The sequence below is a fragment of the Octodon degus genome, unplaced genomic scaffold (genome assembly GCF_000260255.1).
Source record: "Octodon degus isolate 3935 unplaced genomic scaffold, OctDeg1.0 scaffold00011, whole genome shotgun sequence".
Classification (NCBI taxonomy): Eukaryota; Metazoa; Chordata; class Mammalia; order Rodentia; family Octodontidae; genus Octodon; species Octodon degus.
In genome coordinates this window covers 14,499,187-14,515,674 of record NW_004524587.1, presented here as the reverse complement: position 1 = coordinate 14,515,674, position 16,488 = coordinate 14,499,187, and the positions used below count along the sequence as shown (strand labels likewise).

General features: G+C 45.9%; 2 protein-coding genes across 5 annotated transcripts in view; one reads left to right on the top strand and one right to left on the bottom strand.

Moving 5' to 3' along the window:
- The window catches only part of Ranbp10 (RAN binding protein 10), a 75,710-nt gene extending 66,878 nt beyond the window's left edge, over window positions 1-8,832 (bottom strand). The window contains exons 1-2 of the mRNA XM_004625855.3: window positions 8,563-8,832; window positions 7,700-7,811 (exon numbers count right to left, since the gene is read on the bottom strand). Of these exons, the coding sequence (XP_004625912.1) occupies window positions 7,700-7,811; window positions 8,563-8,797 (347 nt within the window). The 5' untranslated portion in view covers window positions 8,798-8,832. The remainder of the gene's footprint in view (window positions 1-7,699; window positions 7,812-8,562) is intronic.
- Window positions 8,833-9,223: 391 nt separating this feature from the next.
- Window positions 9,224-16,488, top strand: part of Tsnaxip1 (translin associated factor X interacting protein 1) — a 22,234-nt gene continuing 14,969 nt past the window's right edge. For all 4 annotated transcript variants that reach the window (XM_023709421.1, XM_023709420.1, XM_023709419.1 and 1 more), the window contains exons 1-2: window positions 9,224-9,454; window positions 14,007-14,103. In XM_023709421.1, the coding sequence (XP_023565189.1) occupies window positions 9,411-9,454; window positions 14,007-14,103 (141 nt within the window). In that variant the 5' untranslated portion in view covers window positions 9,224-9,410. The remainder of the gene's footprint in view (window positions 9,455-14,006; window positions 14,104-16,488) is intronic.

Here is a 16,488-nt window from a genome sequence, read left to right as displayed (position 1 = left end):
AAAAAAAAAAAAAAAGAAAGAAAGTGCTCAGAAGAAATGAGCTCAGCCCATGGGGCATCTGGGCACAGCTGCCCTTCTCCTCCGCCTATTCTTTGTCTTCCAACCCCACTCTGAGGGCTTGTAGGTTTCATCTCAGGATGAAACTGACTAAAAATTTATAGTTGCCTAGTGTGCTGAGCATTGAGAAAAACTGGGGCTCTGGATGAAAATGACTGCTGTTATCAAGCAGTAATGTTGACCACGGAAGCTAAGGATGGAAGGAGGTTAACTATGCCCTGATATTTGCAATTCCTGACCAAAACTAAACTTCCCTGAAATCCCAGCCACCTCTAAATCCGTAAGGGGGATGAGGAAGATCAGTGGAAGAAGGGTGCAAAGGATCTCCCCAGCCCCTCTCTGATGTCCCCCATGTTCAAGGCACCTTGTCATGGCCCTTTGGTGGCAGAAGGGCTGAGCTCTGTTCTGTCCCCAACTTTAAGGCAAAGTCTCACTATAGTTCAGGCTTTAAACTCACTATGTTACTCTGGCTGGCTTGGAACTCACAGAAATCCTCCTGCCTCAACCTCCCAAGTGCTAGAATTACAGGTTTGTACCACCATGCCTGACTTTTCTTTTTGTTTTTGCAGTACTGGGGGTTGAGACCAGGGCCTTCACACTGAACTACATCTCTATTCCTTTTTTTAATTTTTTTTTTTTTTTTCGGAACCGGGGATTGAACTCAGGCCTTTGCGCTTGCCAGGGAAGCGCTTATTCCACTGAACCATCTCCCCGCCCCCTCTTTTTTTAATTTTGAGGCAAGTTTTCACTAAGTCACTAAGCTGACCAGGCTGTCAAACTTGTGATCTTCCTGCCTCAGCCTCTCAGGGTACTGGAATTACAAATGTGCAACACCATGCCCCGTAGTCTCATTTCCTGCCACATTCACATTTCTATCACAGCAAAATAACATTGACTATCCAGGATTTATAATCTTCTTGTTTTTATTTTTGTACTTAGTACAGGGTCTCACTACACAAATCAGACTGGACTCGTAGTGATCCTCCTATTTTCAGCCTCCCAAGCGATGGGATTACAGGTGCTTGCCACCAAGCCCAGTCTCAATCACCTGCCCCCTCAGCCTCCCACCTTAGTGTGCCCTGGGGGCGGGGCCGGCCTGGGACGTTCAACCTAAGCAGGCATTTTAATCTGCTAAACTATCTGGCCAGCCCTATAAAGTCATTTTATGTGAATGTTGAACGTTTCTAGAGAGTCAGAGGGACCTGCATTTGTCCCTTCTCAACTTGACCACTAAAGCACAAACCCACTCCAGACCTCTACCCCACCTCTTTCTTTTCTTCCTTTTTTTTTTTTTTTTTTTTGCAGAACCAGGGATTGAACTCAGGCCCTTATACTTGCCAGGCAAGCACGCATTCTACTGAGCCATCTCCCCGGCCCCTTTCCTTCCTTCCTTCCTTCCTTCCTTCCTTCCTTCCTTCCTTCCTTCCTTCCTCACTGATCCACAATGAGACTGCCACATGATACCCACCACCCCTGGTTACTAAGTACACACTGTGTTTAGCCCTTGCCTTCCTTCTAACAGGGCTATCTCCCTTCTATAAATCCAACTACAGAAAAGACCAAATATTCCAGAGAATGAAGAAACAACCCCTGATCAAGAAAGGACTCAGTTATAAAAAAGCATCACATTCCCCACTCTTAGTTCCATACTGGAACCTGGGTGGCAAGAAACAGCAACCCAGAAGATCCCACTAGAAAAGCAGAACCCAGTTATCTCAAACAGTGCCACAGTTAAACCCCAGTGTGTCCAACCTAGAAGAGGGTATTAACTCCCAATACAAGTAAGCCATTGAAGCTGGGCTCCAGAGCCCAAATAGTCCGTGTTTATGCACAGTGTGCACCTAGGGAAAGTAAAGTTCACCTAACATCCACCTGCAAAGCCATCAGCTCCAGAGTGAAATGGGGGGAAATGGGGACAAGAACAGCCATATTTCTGGGGCAGGCAGGACAAAGCCTTTGCCAGTCCACAGATGAGCACTGAAATTCTCAAAAGCTCTGTAAAATGCGCAGAGACTGGAAAGGGGTATTTGAGGACGGGGGCAGCCACAGGCTGGCACTAGGCTGGAAGGGCCTGGGATCTAGGGTTCTCCAGGCAAGGAAGGTGGCAGGTGAGATCTTAATTCACTGAGTGGCTCTCTGAATTTCCATGGAAAAAAAAATCACTTCAGGTGATCCTGACTCACGAGAGGGAAATGCTTGGTATAAAGCACGGGATGGTGTTGTCTTTCAGATGAGAGTTGGCAAACTGAACTACCACAGGAGTCCAGGACAAGCAGAGGCCCTTTACCTCCAAGAACCCGCCCAGGCTACTGTCTTCAGTGTCCCTTCCCTGTACCTCACCACACCAGAGAAAGGTCAGCTGAGAGAGACAACTGTCATGAGGCAACTGTGCCTGGGGCCAAGTACCTAAAGTCACTGGCCCAAAGTGGACAGGACTCTCAAGCAGAAGGGCATAGTACATCAGACTCTTCTTTTTCATCTAGATCCCACACCCCCTTAGGACAAAGTCCACGAGCCCCTGGGTCAAAGGGGTTTTTTCAGTCTGGCTCCTGCCTAACTCATACTGAGTGCTAACATTTTTATTATTGTTGTTTTAAGACAGGGCTACATTGCGTTGCCTTAAATAGGCTGGACTTAAATGCCTAAGGCAAGAGATCCTCCAGCCTCAGCCTTCTGAGTAGCTGGGACTACAGGCATACCACATCTTTTTATGTATTGTGTTTTCTGCCCACTGCATCTGCTTCTCATTCTGTTTTCCTACAGCAATAACTTATCTTTTTATTCATCATCACCACCTCTTCTAAGATGCTGTGCCCAAATTCTCAGGTAAGAAGTCTACTCTGGGGGTGTTCCCAGGTCAGGACCTTGTATCTCATCCTATGAGGTTGTATACCAGGACATATATGTCTCCTCTCTAAGCCTCATGACTGTGCTCTTGGGACCAGGCCTGGGACAAAATGATGAGTGCTGGTCCTAGCATCAAGATGGTCTCCTGATGCCTGACCAAAGACAGTCAGATGCAGGAGCAAACAAGAGCAGGGAGGCTCTAGCGAGAGATCCCTGCTCCAGGGCCCAGCTGCAAAAGAGAACACCCCCATCTCTCCTGTACCATCCAGTGCTCTAGCCCAGGCTTGCTGTTCTTGGGTAGAGCCACCCATCACATGTCGGAGGCCTCTGCTGCTAGGATGATGTTACAGTCTATTTTGAGGGTCACACTGGAGCATCTGTCAGCATGGCCAGCCACACCCTCCATGTGTCATCACTAAGAGCCAGAGACACCCACAGGTCCAGGAAATTAAAGAAGTTATTCCCCTGCCGGGACCCTCAGCTTCAGAGCCTCCTTGACTTCCTACAAAGATCAGCCCAGATGCCTCCTATCTGCTGGCACCCCGGCAGGGCTCATATATGTCCTTACCCCACCAGACCTGCTCCTGGTGTTCTAAGCTCTGGTGACTCGGCAAATTGCAGCCAAAGCCATCAGTCTGCACCAAGCTCTTAGCTCCAACATAACTGCTCCTTCACAGCTCTCTCACACCTGTAAGGAGTGCCCCAAAAGTCCAGCGCCCCAACACAGAGCTAGTTACTTTTCAGACTCATAAGTCCAAAGGTCATCCCTGCTGGGAAACTCCCACTCATCCCTCACAAGTGTGCCCAGGCTCCTACTCCTCTTGCACAGATGCTTGGAACCCACTCTTTACTGAGCAGGCCACAGGCTCCTGAGGAAAAACAAAGTTGGCCCATACTGGCTTTACTTCTCTGTTTCTGGCATGGGGCCTGGCACACGGCACATACTCTATAAACCTGATAAATGAAACCTTCCTAGTGAGCTTTCTGTGTTGTTCTACAAAAGACATCGTCACAGTGGATAGTGAGATGCCTGGGAAAGGCTGAGGCAGGAGGATCACAAGTTTGAGGCTAAACTGGGAAATTCAATAAGATGTTATCTCAAAATAAAATTTAAAAAGGATTGTTCCTGCAATTCCAGGATATGGAAGGTTGAGGCAATGGGATCACTGCAAGTTCAAAGCCAGTCTGAACTACAATGAGAGACCCAGACTAGAAAAACAAAAACAAACATAGTGAGTTCAAGGTCAGCTTAAAATACTGTATATAGTGAGACTCTGAGGGAAAAAAAAGGTTTGGGATATAGTTCAGTTATAGTGTGCTTGTCTACCATGTATGAGAGTCTGACTTTAATCCTTCATACTGAGAAGAAAAAAAAAAAAGAACAGAAGAGACATTCTGACAAGAAAGGCATTTCTGGCCAAATGTGGTGGGACATGCCTGTAATCCCCGCACTGGGGAGTATGAGGCAGGAAGATTGCCTTGAATTTGAGGCCAGATTGAACTACACAGAGAGACCCTGACTCAAAAAGCCAAAAGATAAAAAAGGCATTTCTGGAGAACCCTGACACTAAAAGCTGGAATCATTAAATACCTGCTATAAAAGAGGTATACCCAAATCTACAGAAAAACAAGCTCAATGAACATTAAAGTGATCAAGCCCAGCACAGAGCATACTCCACTTCTCTAGCTCCATTTAATGCTGAGCACCTCTCAGCTCTGTCACCTTACACTTCAGCCTCCTAAGAATTAAACAGGCCGGGGCCAGGGATACAGCTCAGTGGTGTAAGTGGCTACCTGCAAGCGCAAGGTCTCAAGTTCAATCCCCAGTACCACAAAAAAAAAAAAAAAAAATCAGGACATTTCTTCACTCTAATCCAAGGAAGGAAGTGCAAGAGCAGCCCTGATAGGCCAAGGAGACAGAAACAGCATGGACACATGGATCTGGGATCAGGCTAATATATCTGACAACTTAGGCTACTCTACTGCACATCCTAAAGCCACAGCCAGTGAAGGCCACCTGAGATTTCAGGGATTCAGGGTTCGCCCACAAAACAGGTATATCCATCTTCAGTTTTGCTCCAGCCATTTCCTGGAGATGCTACAAGGCTCAAACTAAATTATCAGAAAGAAAAGTAAATAACTAATCACCACTTAGGTCATACACCAAGCCAGGATCAGAAATACACCTTCAACACTGATAGGAAAGAGGAAACAAGTTGGCGATAGCTGCTTGCTCTGTAACTGCTCTGGGACTCTTTAAAATCACATCTGGACCATACCAACATCTGGCATATCGCAGCCATGGAAAAACTTTTAGATTCCACAGTGGTCATGAATACACTTACCATGTAACAGTGATCAGATGAAGCAGGGCACTGTAGGCATACATGACTCGGAAGCTTTTTGAAAACTGAGGTTTACATGGGTTGAAGATGTAGTGCAGGGGCTGGTGAGATGGCTCAGTGGTCTAAAGCACCTGCCTAGAACAAGCTTAGCAAAGCACAGGGACTGTGGTTCAATCCCCCAGCACCACATGCCAGCCAGCCCCGCCCCCTGGTGGGCTGAGCTGGCCACACACACACACACACACACAAATAAATAAATAAAATTAAAAAAAAAAAAAAAAGATGTAGTGCAGTTTACCTTGCATGTATGAGTCCCCAGCATGGATGTCCAGCACAAGGGAAAAAAGGAAAGACAGACAGACAGACAGACAAACATACAAAGCGCACACCCATGATCTCAGTGTTCAGAAAAGTGAGGTAGGAAGATCACCAAGATAGGAATTTAAGGCCAGTCTGAACTAAAAAACCCTGTCTCAAAACAAAACCAAACCATAAACAAACAAAACCTGAAGCTTCTAGCTATATTTACCAAATGTAAAAACATAAGAAATAGAGTGAGGTGTAGTGGTGCAGGTCTGTAATACCTGAAGGGAAGGGGAGGGGGGGAGGGGAGGGGAGGGAGTAAGGCAAGCAGGCAGTTAAGCAGAAATGTTAAAAGCCAGTCAAAGGAATCCAGGTCTCTAAGATTAGTGTATGTGCTGCCAAAGCGAGCACAGGTCTCTAAATTTAAATACTTTTTGGGGCTGGGGAGATAGCTCAGTTGAATAAGTGCCTGCCTGGCAAGCACCAGGGCCTGAGTTCAATCCCCGGCTCCACAAAAAAAATAAAATAAATAAATAAATTTAAATACTTTTCTTCTGAAAAGTTGTTCTTGTCTCTTACCAGCTCCACTACAATACACAATATCTACAATACAATAAGGAGTACAGAGAAACTGCTCTACTCTCCTTTCTCTAAGTTTAGGAAATGTCCTTCATTTTCTTTGGCAATATTATGAGACTCCAGCATCAACAACATATCCTCATCAACACTATTTTCAAATTCTTTGTATCAAGAGACCAATTTCATTTTCATTCACACAAATTAAGGCATATTCAATAAATGTTCTATCATATGGTAGGAAAGGAAATTAGACTTTAAAGACCTTAATAAATGTTTCCTAGCCAGGCATGGTGTCTCACACCTGTAATCCCAGTACACAGAGGTCTGAGAGAGGAAGATAACTACATTTGAGGCCCGCCATGATTAGAATTTCAGAATCATCAAATTCCAGGGTTATAAGCAATTTGATTCAGAAATATTTCTTTAAAATTCACTCTGTTTACATCATATCTTTCACATTTCAATATTTGTCTACAATTTTTAATATGCTATATAATTATTGATTTTCAATAAAGTTAATGAGGAAAAAAAAAAAAAAGCAACTTGGATGCTGATCTAGACCCCTGCAGTGCAGATGAAGAGACTGAAGCCCAGGATATATCCAAGCCCATACAGCCCATGCAAGCAAGAGAATTAGAAATCTCTAAGAAAGCAGGCAAAGCTCTGCCTGTAGCAGTCCTGCCTTCAGCACAACCCTGTCTCAGACATGTCGCACTCATCACAAGGGGTTAGTCTTTAGAACAGAAGACTTATTCTAAATGCTCAGGAGCACACACACTTGGGGTTGGCCCAAAGGTCACTGGTAGAACTGGCAAACTTCCCGTGTCAGACCTAAGGTCTGACAAGGAAAGCTTTTCCAAGGCAGTTGCTATTATATTATTTCATAGCTTAAATAGACTTTTATTTAAACAAATTCCTTTAAAAAAGGAGACCAGAAGAAGAAAATGAAAAATATCCCCTCTGATGGCCTGTATCTGTTTTTATCACCCTAAAACAGGGAGTTTCCCTGATGCTGACTTTAATGAGGACCTTTCTAAAGCTGGCCCAACTGGTGTTCAAGTCCCTGAACTGAAAAACAAGTTTATGAGCACCAAGGTCACCTGATTCTGACCATGTGTATGCTGTTTACCCTAAGATGAGAGTGGTTACCACAGCTTTGATAAATGTTGCAAAGACTCTACTACCCCTTTGAAGTCTAATGGGGCCTCTACATGACTGAATGCCATAAAATAAGGGAATTTGAATGCAAAAGGAAGGAAGTCACAAATACCACACACTAGTTGGGGAAACCCCATTTTGGATGCTGAATTGTGAATGAAAACGTGTTACTTGTCTCCCTGGTCTGTAAAGTATGCAATTACATCATGACTAAGAAATATCCCCTGTTTTACCCACAACATGCCCACTTACTTAGACCTCATCATGCCCACAGTCAGGGACATCAGCATCCTATATACCCAAGTGCTAAAGCAACACAAATCAGTCACAAGTACCACCTAGGACACCTCAAGCTCAAACACAGATACAGGTCAGTGCTGGGGAAAAGAGGGTGGTATTAAAGTGCTTACCCATCTCTTCCTTTGCTGACAATCTTCACTTCAAAGTAATAAATACCACAGGCAGCAGGTATGGGGTGAGTGGCACGCACTGAGGCTGCATCTTTGTGATTTTTGCCATGACCTAATGGGATAAGGCAAGGTAGAAATTTCAGCAGAGGGAAATGCAAATCTAAACCTCACTGTTCTCTGCTCCACGGCAACTTCACCCATCTCTGGACAAAGGAAGCCCTTACACAGTCTGAGGAATAATCAGACAACTGAGTAAATAAACGTGGCATGCACCTTTGATTCACCTCCTCCCAGAGACTAGCAGCCCCGAGACATTGTCTTCCATAACAACAAAACTACTGGTAATGTGGGTGCATGAGAAAGATAGCCGAGTGCTGCTGATAGTCTCTCCAGAACCCAGGCAGACTGGAAGTCCACAAGTCATTCTCATCATCAGCAACTTTAGGACAGAACGCCAAGCCCATTCTTGGATGACTGGCAGGCAGATCAAGCCATGCACCTCTGGCTAATGGTGGGAGATGTTACCACCTCTTTTTTCAGTCACTCCTGAAACAAAGCAGTGGCCCAGCTAGAGTTGGGAGTCAGCCCAGGACACGCAGGGAGGCCCTAAAGTGGAAGGTCCAGTCCAGCACTGAGTCTGGACACCTGTTGCAGCTCTCTTGACGTCGGGTGTCTAAGGCAGAGCAAATCAAGCAGTCTACCCTCGGCCTGATCAACCCTACCACTCTGGACACTCCACAGGGACCAAGGCCTAATCTGGGGCACTCAGGCAAGGAAAGGAACGTGATGGTGTAGGAAAGAAGCAGCAGACCCGCTCTGCAGTCGCTCTGCACTAGTGCCCCGACAGTCAGACAGGACGATACCTTTGTAGTGGACGCGGAGGTTGCCCTGGGAGAGGCCGATGTAGTTGTACTTGTCCTTGGGGCTCCAGGAACGCGGCAGCGGCGTCTCGTGCTGGTTGACTGCGGGGTACAGGCGTTGCAAACGCTGGCTCAGCTCCTGCTCCCCGGGAGACGGCAACCCGCCCCCAGAGCCCCCGCCAGAGGAGTCCCCAGCCTGAGGGCTCCCAGCTCCCGGGTCCGCCGTCGCCGCCGCCATCTTGGAGGGAGCTGCTATTGTGTCACTGGGGGCGGGGAGGAAAGCGACCAGATCCGCCCCTCTTAGCCAATAGCCAGCGAGCCTCCCTGGGCCGCAGGGAAATCGAGTCCGAGTCCCGCTCCTCTCTTTGGACACTGCCACGCCTCGCCACATTTTTAACTGCATATCCCACAATGCAAAGCGCTCTGGAGGCGTGTCCGCGGGGGGGGGTCGGTGGAGATCTTCGGGAAATGTAGTATATACCGGCTCAGCCATAATCCTTTCTAACAGAGACTCTGGACACTGAAAACTACAATTCCCACCAGACAAGCAGATCTGGCATTTCAGCTCTTCTCCCACCACCCCCATTGCCTCGTTTTATCCGCAGCCTCACTTCTATACATGCTGTGATATCGGCTGTAGTAACTGGTTCTCAGGGTACTCCGCCTCCGGGTTCGAGGCCGCCTTTGCTACTTGACCTTTCTTCCAGCCCTTAGGCTCTGTGCTAGGGGTGTGGCAAACTTTGACTCCGCCCTCACCGCTGAGCCGCTTGGGCTTGGTCGCCATGGCGACGAGCTGTACACTACGGAGTTTCCCAGGAAGCTAAAGCAAACCTCCTGTTTTCTTGAGGGTCATGGCCTACCCAGAATCGCGGGACTACAGCGTCTCCAAATCGAGGTAGGCACTGGCCGGGCTGAGGGCATAGAGAATGAGTACTTTCAGACAGGGAGATGACATCACGTCCCGACCTCTGCCCCCTGTATTAGCTTCTGTCCTTTCATCTACGGTTCCAGCCTCACATAATCACTGTTGCAGAGACAAAATACACTTGTCAGTCCAGTGAAGACCTTACACGCTATCACCAAGAGAACAGGCGCACTTTATCATTAGCAGTCGCAGCCAGCTTGTATTGAACGTTAACACGCAAAATGCTTTATACATTTAACCCTCTCACAACTCTTTGAGGTAGTAATTTCACGTTTTACAAATGAAATTAGAAACCTTGGGCCGGGGAGATGGCTCAGTGGGGCCGGGGAGATAGCTCAGTGGAATAAGTGCTTCCCTGCAAACCCGAGGGCCTGAATTCAATCCCCTGTTCCACCAAAAAAGAAAAGAAAGAAAGTTACGAGATCAGGTATTTTACACATTCTTATAAGTGGTTGAGTCTGGACATGGTGGTGCACACCTATAATCCCAGCACTAGGGAAGCTCAGATTAGAGGATCACAATGAGTTTGAGGCTACAAAGTAAATTCAAAACAAGCCTGAACTGCATAGCAAGATCCTGCCTCAAAAAACAAACTAAATTTAAAAAAAAACTAAATTATATAAGCAGTAGAGTTAAGATTTTAATCCAGCTATGTCAGACTCCTGGCCTTTAGCCATTAACCACAGGGATAAACTGTTTCTTATCCATATGTTGGGATTATGACTAAGGTACTTGTCAAATTGTTGGGTGACCTTAGGCAGTCCAGGTACATAGCATGGCTTTAGTTTATCTCCTACCTGAATTCATGGATGCAGCCTCTAGGAACTATAAAATATGATGTGTTTCAACTTGATGGGTTAAGGCAAAAAAAAAAAGGCTATATTTCTAGTTTATCTCAAAAACAAAACAAAACAAAAAACCCTTACATTTCTAGACCTCAAAATCATGTTTGAGAATATTTAGGCACAATTATGGGAAACCAGCTCTAGGCCAATATGAACTGCATAGTGAGACCCTGTCTCAAAAAGAGAAAAAAAATAAAAAAAAAAAAAAAAAAGGAATTGTGGGAAGCCCTCACTACAGCTCTGGTATATAGTAGACATTTAGCAGGTGTTGAATGTAGTGCTTCTCCCTTCTCCTCTGCACATTTCCAATGCAGGAAAACTTGACCTCACCTAAACGCTAATCTAGGGGCTGGGGATTTAGCTCAGCAGTAGAATGCTTGCCTAGCAAGCTGGTCCTCAGCACCAGAAACAAAAATTAAACCTCAACTAAAAGATACTCCCCCCGCCCAAAAAAAAAAAAAAAAAAACCCTGTAATCTAGGTCTGCTGCTTTGACAGAGAAAGCCTACAAAAGTCCCCTAGAACATAAAATGCCAATTTATGTTATTCAAAGCTAAAATGAATCTAAAAGATCCAGGCTGCAGGCTTGAGAGAGTTGTTCCTAAGCACAGCCATAATCAACAATGAAAGGTGTATGAAACAGACTCAGAAAAGGAATCTCTAACCATTTTAGAACAAGAAACACAATGTAGGGGCCGGGGAGATGGCTCAGTGGAATAAGCGCTTCCCTGGCAAGCGCAAGGGCATGAGTTCAATCTCTGGTTCCGAAAAAAAAAAAAAAGAGAGAAACACAATGTAATTTCCAAGTGCTGAACTTGGTTGGAATATAAAACATCACTTACTCACCACCTTCTTTATTCACCAGTATATAGTGACATACAGTGGGCTAGAGTCACTGTTTCCCATAATGACAAATATAAGTATCCTGCAGAGTAGGGACAGCATGACAGGCCAGACGTTAGCACTGTAGAGCATGTCAGCAGAACCCTCCAAAAAAGAGCCTTAAATTGTCCATTTCCCTGGGGCAGATTTCTCCTCCTCTTGGGTTTTTCTCCTTTGCCCCTCACATCCTTGCATAATAGCTCAGTGGATAGACTCATACATTGAAGTTACTCAATACCAGAATATAAAGGCTGGCCAAATAGCTCAGCAGATTAAAGCACCTGCAAGCAGGTGCAGGGGTGAGGGTTCAAATCCCTGGCCTGCCATGCTGGCCCCACCACCCAGGGCACCCTGAGACAGCAATTGAGACTGGGCATGGTGGCTCACACCTGTAATGCCAGCTCTTGGAAGGCTGTAAACAGGCAGATCACTACAAGTTCGATCTACTAGTGAGACCTTGAACACCCTGTAGACCCTTCCCTAAAAAAAAATACCAAAAAAAAAACCCAACCCAGAATATATCCTTGAGAAGCCTGCTGTGTGCTATCAGTTAAATAACTGAATTTTTATCACCATCAAGGTGGAAACACAAATATTCTCATTTCCTTGTGGGGACTAGTATAAATTATTTAATAAAATTCTAAAGAAGATAGGAGGGGCTGGGGAGATGGCTCAGTAGAATAAAGCACTTGCCTGGCAAGCGCAAGGGCCTGAGTTTAAGCCCTGGTTCTGAAAAAAAAAGAAGAAGAAGAAGAAGGAGAAGGAGAAGGAGAAGGAGAAGGAGAAGGAGAAGGAGAAGAAGAAGGAGAAGAAGATAGGAGTAGGTATAGAAGGAGGAAAGAGACATGAAAATAATTAAGGTGTATTATGTATATGTATCAACTCCCTATGAAAACTGTGATCAATATGTACTTCAAGGGGCTGGTGAGATGGCTCAGTGGTCTAAAGCACCTACATAGAACAAGCTTAGCAAAGTAGAGGGACCGCGGTTCAATCCTCCAGCACCACATGCCAGCCAGCCCCGCCCCCTGGTGGGCTGAGCTGCCCCCCCACACACACGCACACACACAAATAAATAATAAATTTTTAAAAATATGTACTTCAATGTGCGGAGCCAGTGACGGAGTCTGGGCGTGGTGGCACATGCCTGTGATCCCAGCACTGGGGAGGCTGAAAACAGGAGGATCACTATGAGTTTGAGCTGTGTGGTGAGACCCTGTGTGTGTGTGTGTGTGTGTGTGTGTGTGTGTGTGTCTGTGTGTAGGAGCACACACACACACAAATATACTTCAAACATGTACTAATTTATATATTTTTTTGCTTTTTAAGTACTAAAGAAGACAAGTGTGGCAGTACATACCTACAATTCTAGCAGTCTGAAAGGCTTAGATAGGAAGATCCCAAATTTGAGCCCAGGCTGGATAATTTAGTTACAGCGATCCTTCTGCCTCAGCCTCCCAAATTCTGGGATTACAGACATGTGCCACCATGTCTGAACTCTGCTCTATTTTTTGTAAACCTTTCTTTTTTTTTTAACTAATGTCTATTTTATCATTCAAAACTGCTGGCCAGGGCCAGGGGTATAGCTCAGTTTGACAGTGCCCGCCTGGCCAGTGCAAGGTCCTGAGTTCAGTTCTCGGTACAAAAAAGCAAACTGCTGATTGATGGTGGTGCACATCTGCAATCCCAGAACTTGAGAGGCTGAGTCAGGAGGATTGTTGTGAGTTCAAGACCAGCCTGGGCTATAAAGTGAGCTCAAGGCCAGCCTGAACTACCTAGGGAGACCTTGTCTCAAAAAGACATAAATAAATAACATTCAAAACTAACAATATGGGCCAGGGTTATGGCTCAGCAGCACAGTGCCTGCCTGGCAAGGCAGACTTGAACTTGCTGGAATTATAAGTGTGTGCTGCCATACCAGGCCAGTCTCACTTTTATAGACAAAGACACTGAGGTTCAGAGAGGTTAAACAGCATGCCCAAAGCCACCAGCTAATGCGGAGTGAACACACAGGTCTGTCTGGCAGTATGAATTGCTAGAATCACTTCTTCCCTTTGTTCCACTTGGGCCTGCCTCCCAATGTGTAGCTCTCCTTATGGCCTCCGAATGCCTTCCTAGCTAGAACAAAGGTTGGCTCTCCCAGGAGGCTTATATGAGGGACCTCCTTAAAACCCACTTTTATTCCACCCTGCTGTCATAATTAACATCTGGGCAGCTCTTTGCAATTTACCAGTATTTTGCATATCTAACTCCTTTAGACTTATTACTGTGAGAGGCAAAGCAAGAATTGTCTTCTGTTTCTTTAAGAGAAAACTTGGCTGAAGAGGTTAAGTGCTAGCCCTGAGGCATCCTGTTTGAACCCCAGCTGTCAGTCTCTAGATCCTCTCAGCCATAAGTGGAGGATCCATACTCAGGCCAGCTCCCAGCCCCAACCCCTGTGCTTATTATTTTATAGCACCTGCCTTTGGTATTACATCCTTAGAGTGTTTGAGATTTTGGACAGGACATGAAACCATCATCATAGCCACAGTGAATGGAAGTTTAAGACCATAGGGCTGTCTGGGTTCATAGCAAGGTTATTCTGTTGAAGTTTGTAAGACAAGTGATAAGAAGGCCAATGATTCGGGTACAGGGCCTTGCTTAGCAGCCTCTTTAGAAATCTGAAGGCAGTGCTGGCAAGACCCAGAGCCTGCATCTGAGGGGAAGGGAGGCCTTGACTTATGGTTTTGGGAAGAGGGAGGGAGGCACTCAGCAATCTGGGCTCTATCACCCACCACTAGCTCTTCTTCTATGCAGAAAATACCCGAGGTCTTCAGAAGTGACCATAGATGATTCCCTTCCAGAATCCAAGAGCACCCAGAAATTCAAGCTTTCGCAGAAACGGAAAACACTGGTTAGTGACAATGCCCTTTTGGAACAGTGCCCTTTTGGAATGCCACATGCCAGTCCCCAAACTGTGTCTCTCTCCCTTTCTGTAACCCAAAAGCATCACATACCTTAAATATACCCTCCAGAGTGGCTACTTCCCAAACAACAGAGTACAGCTCATAGACGCAAGGCCCATCAGACTTTGGAAAGGCAGGGAGAGCATCCTGGTTGCTCCTCATCCGAAAAGGCTTTCAGGATCTCCCCACTTCCCTCAGACCCCCTTCCCAGCAGCTCAACAGTCTACAGTAGACCTCATTTCTTTTTTTTTGCGGAACCGGGGATTGAACTCAGGCCCTTGTGCTTGCCAGAGAAGCACTTATTCCACTGAGCCATCTCCCCGGCCCACTAGACCTCATTTCTTCATCAAGCCCAACCTGTACCAGCCACCTGCTCAGTGCTGGGATGGTCACACTAGATCTTCCAAGGATCTTCCACTAAAGAGAGGAATCAACTGTATCTTTCTGTCTTTATGACCCTAGTATCTGATAAGGTACTCAAGTGGCCAGCTAGCATACTTTGAGAGCTCCAGAAACGCTTATGAGCAGAGTAAAGAGATGAGGTATAGTAGCACATGCCTGTAATCCCAGTATTCTTGGGAGGCTGAGGCAGGAAGATCGTTGTGAGATCAAGGCCAGCCTGAACTACATAGCAACATCCTATCTCAAAAAAAGGCTCTTTTTTTTTTTTTTTTTTTGGTACTTTCCTAGCTCTCAAGCACTCTACCACCAGAGCTTCTGTTGATAGGATCATAATAATGCTAATCAACAAATAACCATTGTTCAAATGTCAGAGGAACAAATACATTTGAGCAAACTTGTAATTGTAGCTAACAGTGGAGCACTGTGCTCTGGAGCACTATGGCACTTTTCTGTGTGAGTACCTTGAGGAGGATTTGAGGCTATGCGGGCTAACACTTTGTGAGGCAGGCTGGGAACTCACTTTGTGAAGGAGGGCTAAGATGGCAACTCTCCTTGTAGAGGAGAAGCTGAGCCTTTTCGCTCCTTGCCTAGCCTTGTCAACTCCCTGCCTGCATCAGCTGTAGCCTAACTCGGTGGACCTAGGGCCAAGCTTGTTTGCTTTCTTCTGTGTAGCCAAAACAAACCACCGAGGGACGCTGTTCTTCCGGCCCACTCCAACTCTGGTGCCTGCCTTCCTATTTTCGCCTGCAGGGGGTAGCAGAGGGCATGGAGCGCCCTGGAATGTTTTCAGTCACCAGCCTGCTGAGCCCAACTATTACAATAACCCTGCCACCACGTGGCAAATGCTACTAGATATTTCTACTCGCCTCTCCAGTCAACCCTTCCCCCAAATAGAAACAACTAGCTTTTATTTTTAAAGACAGGGTCTTGTGCCTTGTAGCCAGGCTGGCCTTGAACTCTCAGTAATCCTCCTGCCTCAGCCACCCAAATGCTGGGATTACAGGTGTTCACCACCACTCCTAGCACTTAGGGAACCTGAGGTAAGGTGATTTAAATTCAAGTCTTGACTGGGCAATTTAGGTAGACCATGTCTCAAAAACTGATAAAAGGTCTGGAGATGTATTCAGTGGTAAACCACTCCAGGGTTCAATCTGTGAACCCTGCCTCCCAAAAGACAAAGAAAGAAGGAGAGAGAGAGAGAGAGAGAGAGAGAGAGACAGAGAGAGAGACAGAGACAGAGAGAGACAGAGAGAGAGACAGAGAGAGAGACAGAGAGAGACAGAGACAGAGACAGAGAGAGAGAGAGAAGCTGTGGAGAGTAATTATGGAAAAGGCTTCCACAAAGTGAAATTTGATGTCCTGATACCCATAACCTAACAAGTTCAAAAAAGAACCTGTCCCCTATGCCAAGCCCAAAGTATACCCCTAGGACTGTAAGAAACTGAACAGGGGGCTGTCAGGCAAAACACAATGAACCATTGCTGTTTTGTGCTCCTTAAACTGGAGGAAGGTACGCCCTGTCTCTCAGACTAAACTGCAAGTCCTCAGTTCCTCAAATGCAGCTCATAAACCCATTCTACTCAGTTCTTAAAGAAAGTCTTTACAATAAAAATGGTTCTGAAACAGCTTCTTTTTCTTTCCTTTTGCTCACTTTTTCCTTTGCCTAGTGGCAGTTCAGCCTCTTTACTCACTCGATGGCACAGACAAAAAGAATCCTCAAAATAGTCTGGGGGTGCTGCAAAAGAGAGGGGAAGAGAATGAAGAGGTGTAGCACTTTGGTTGCCAAGGACCAGGGTCAGAGTCTAATGCCAAAGGCCAGTGTGCCACAGTTTCTCTCAAAGGAATAGCGGTGAGCCATAAAAATTAATCTAAATGCTTTGTTAAAGATATAAATAGCATCTTCCATGCCTGTTTAACAAAGCACAGCAGTG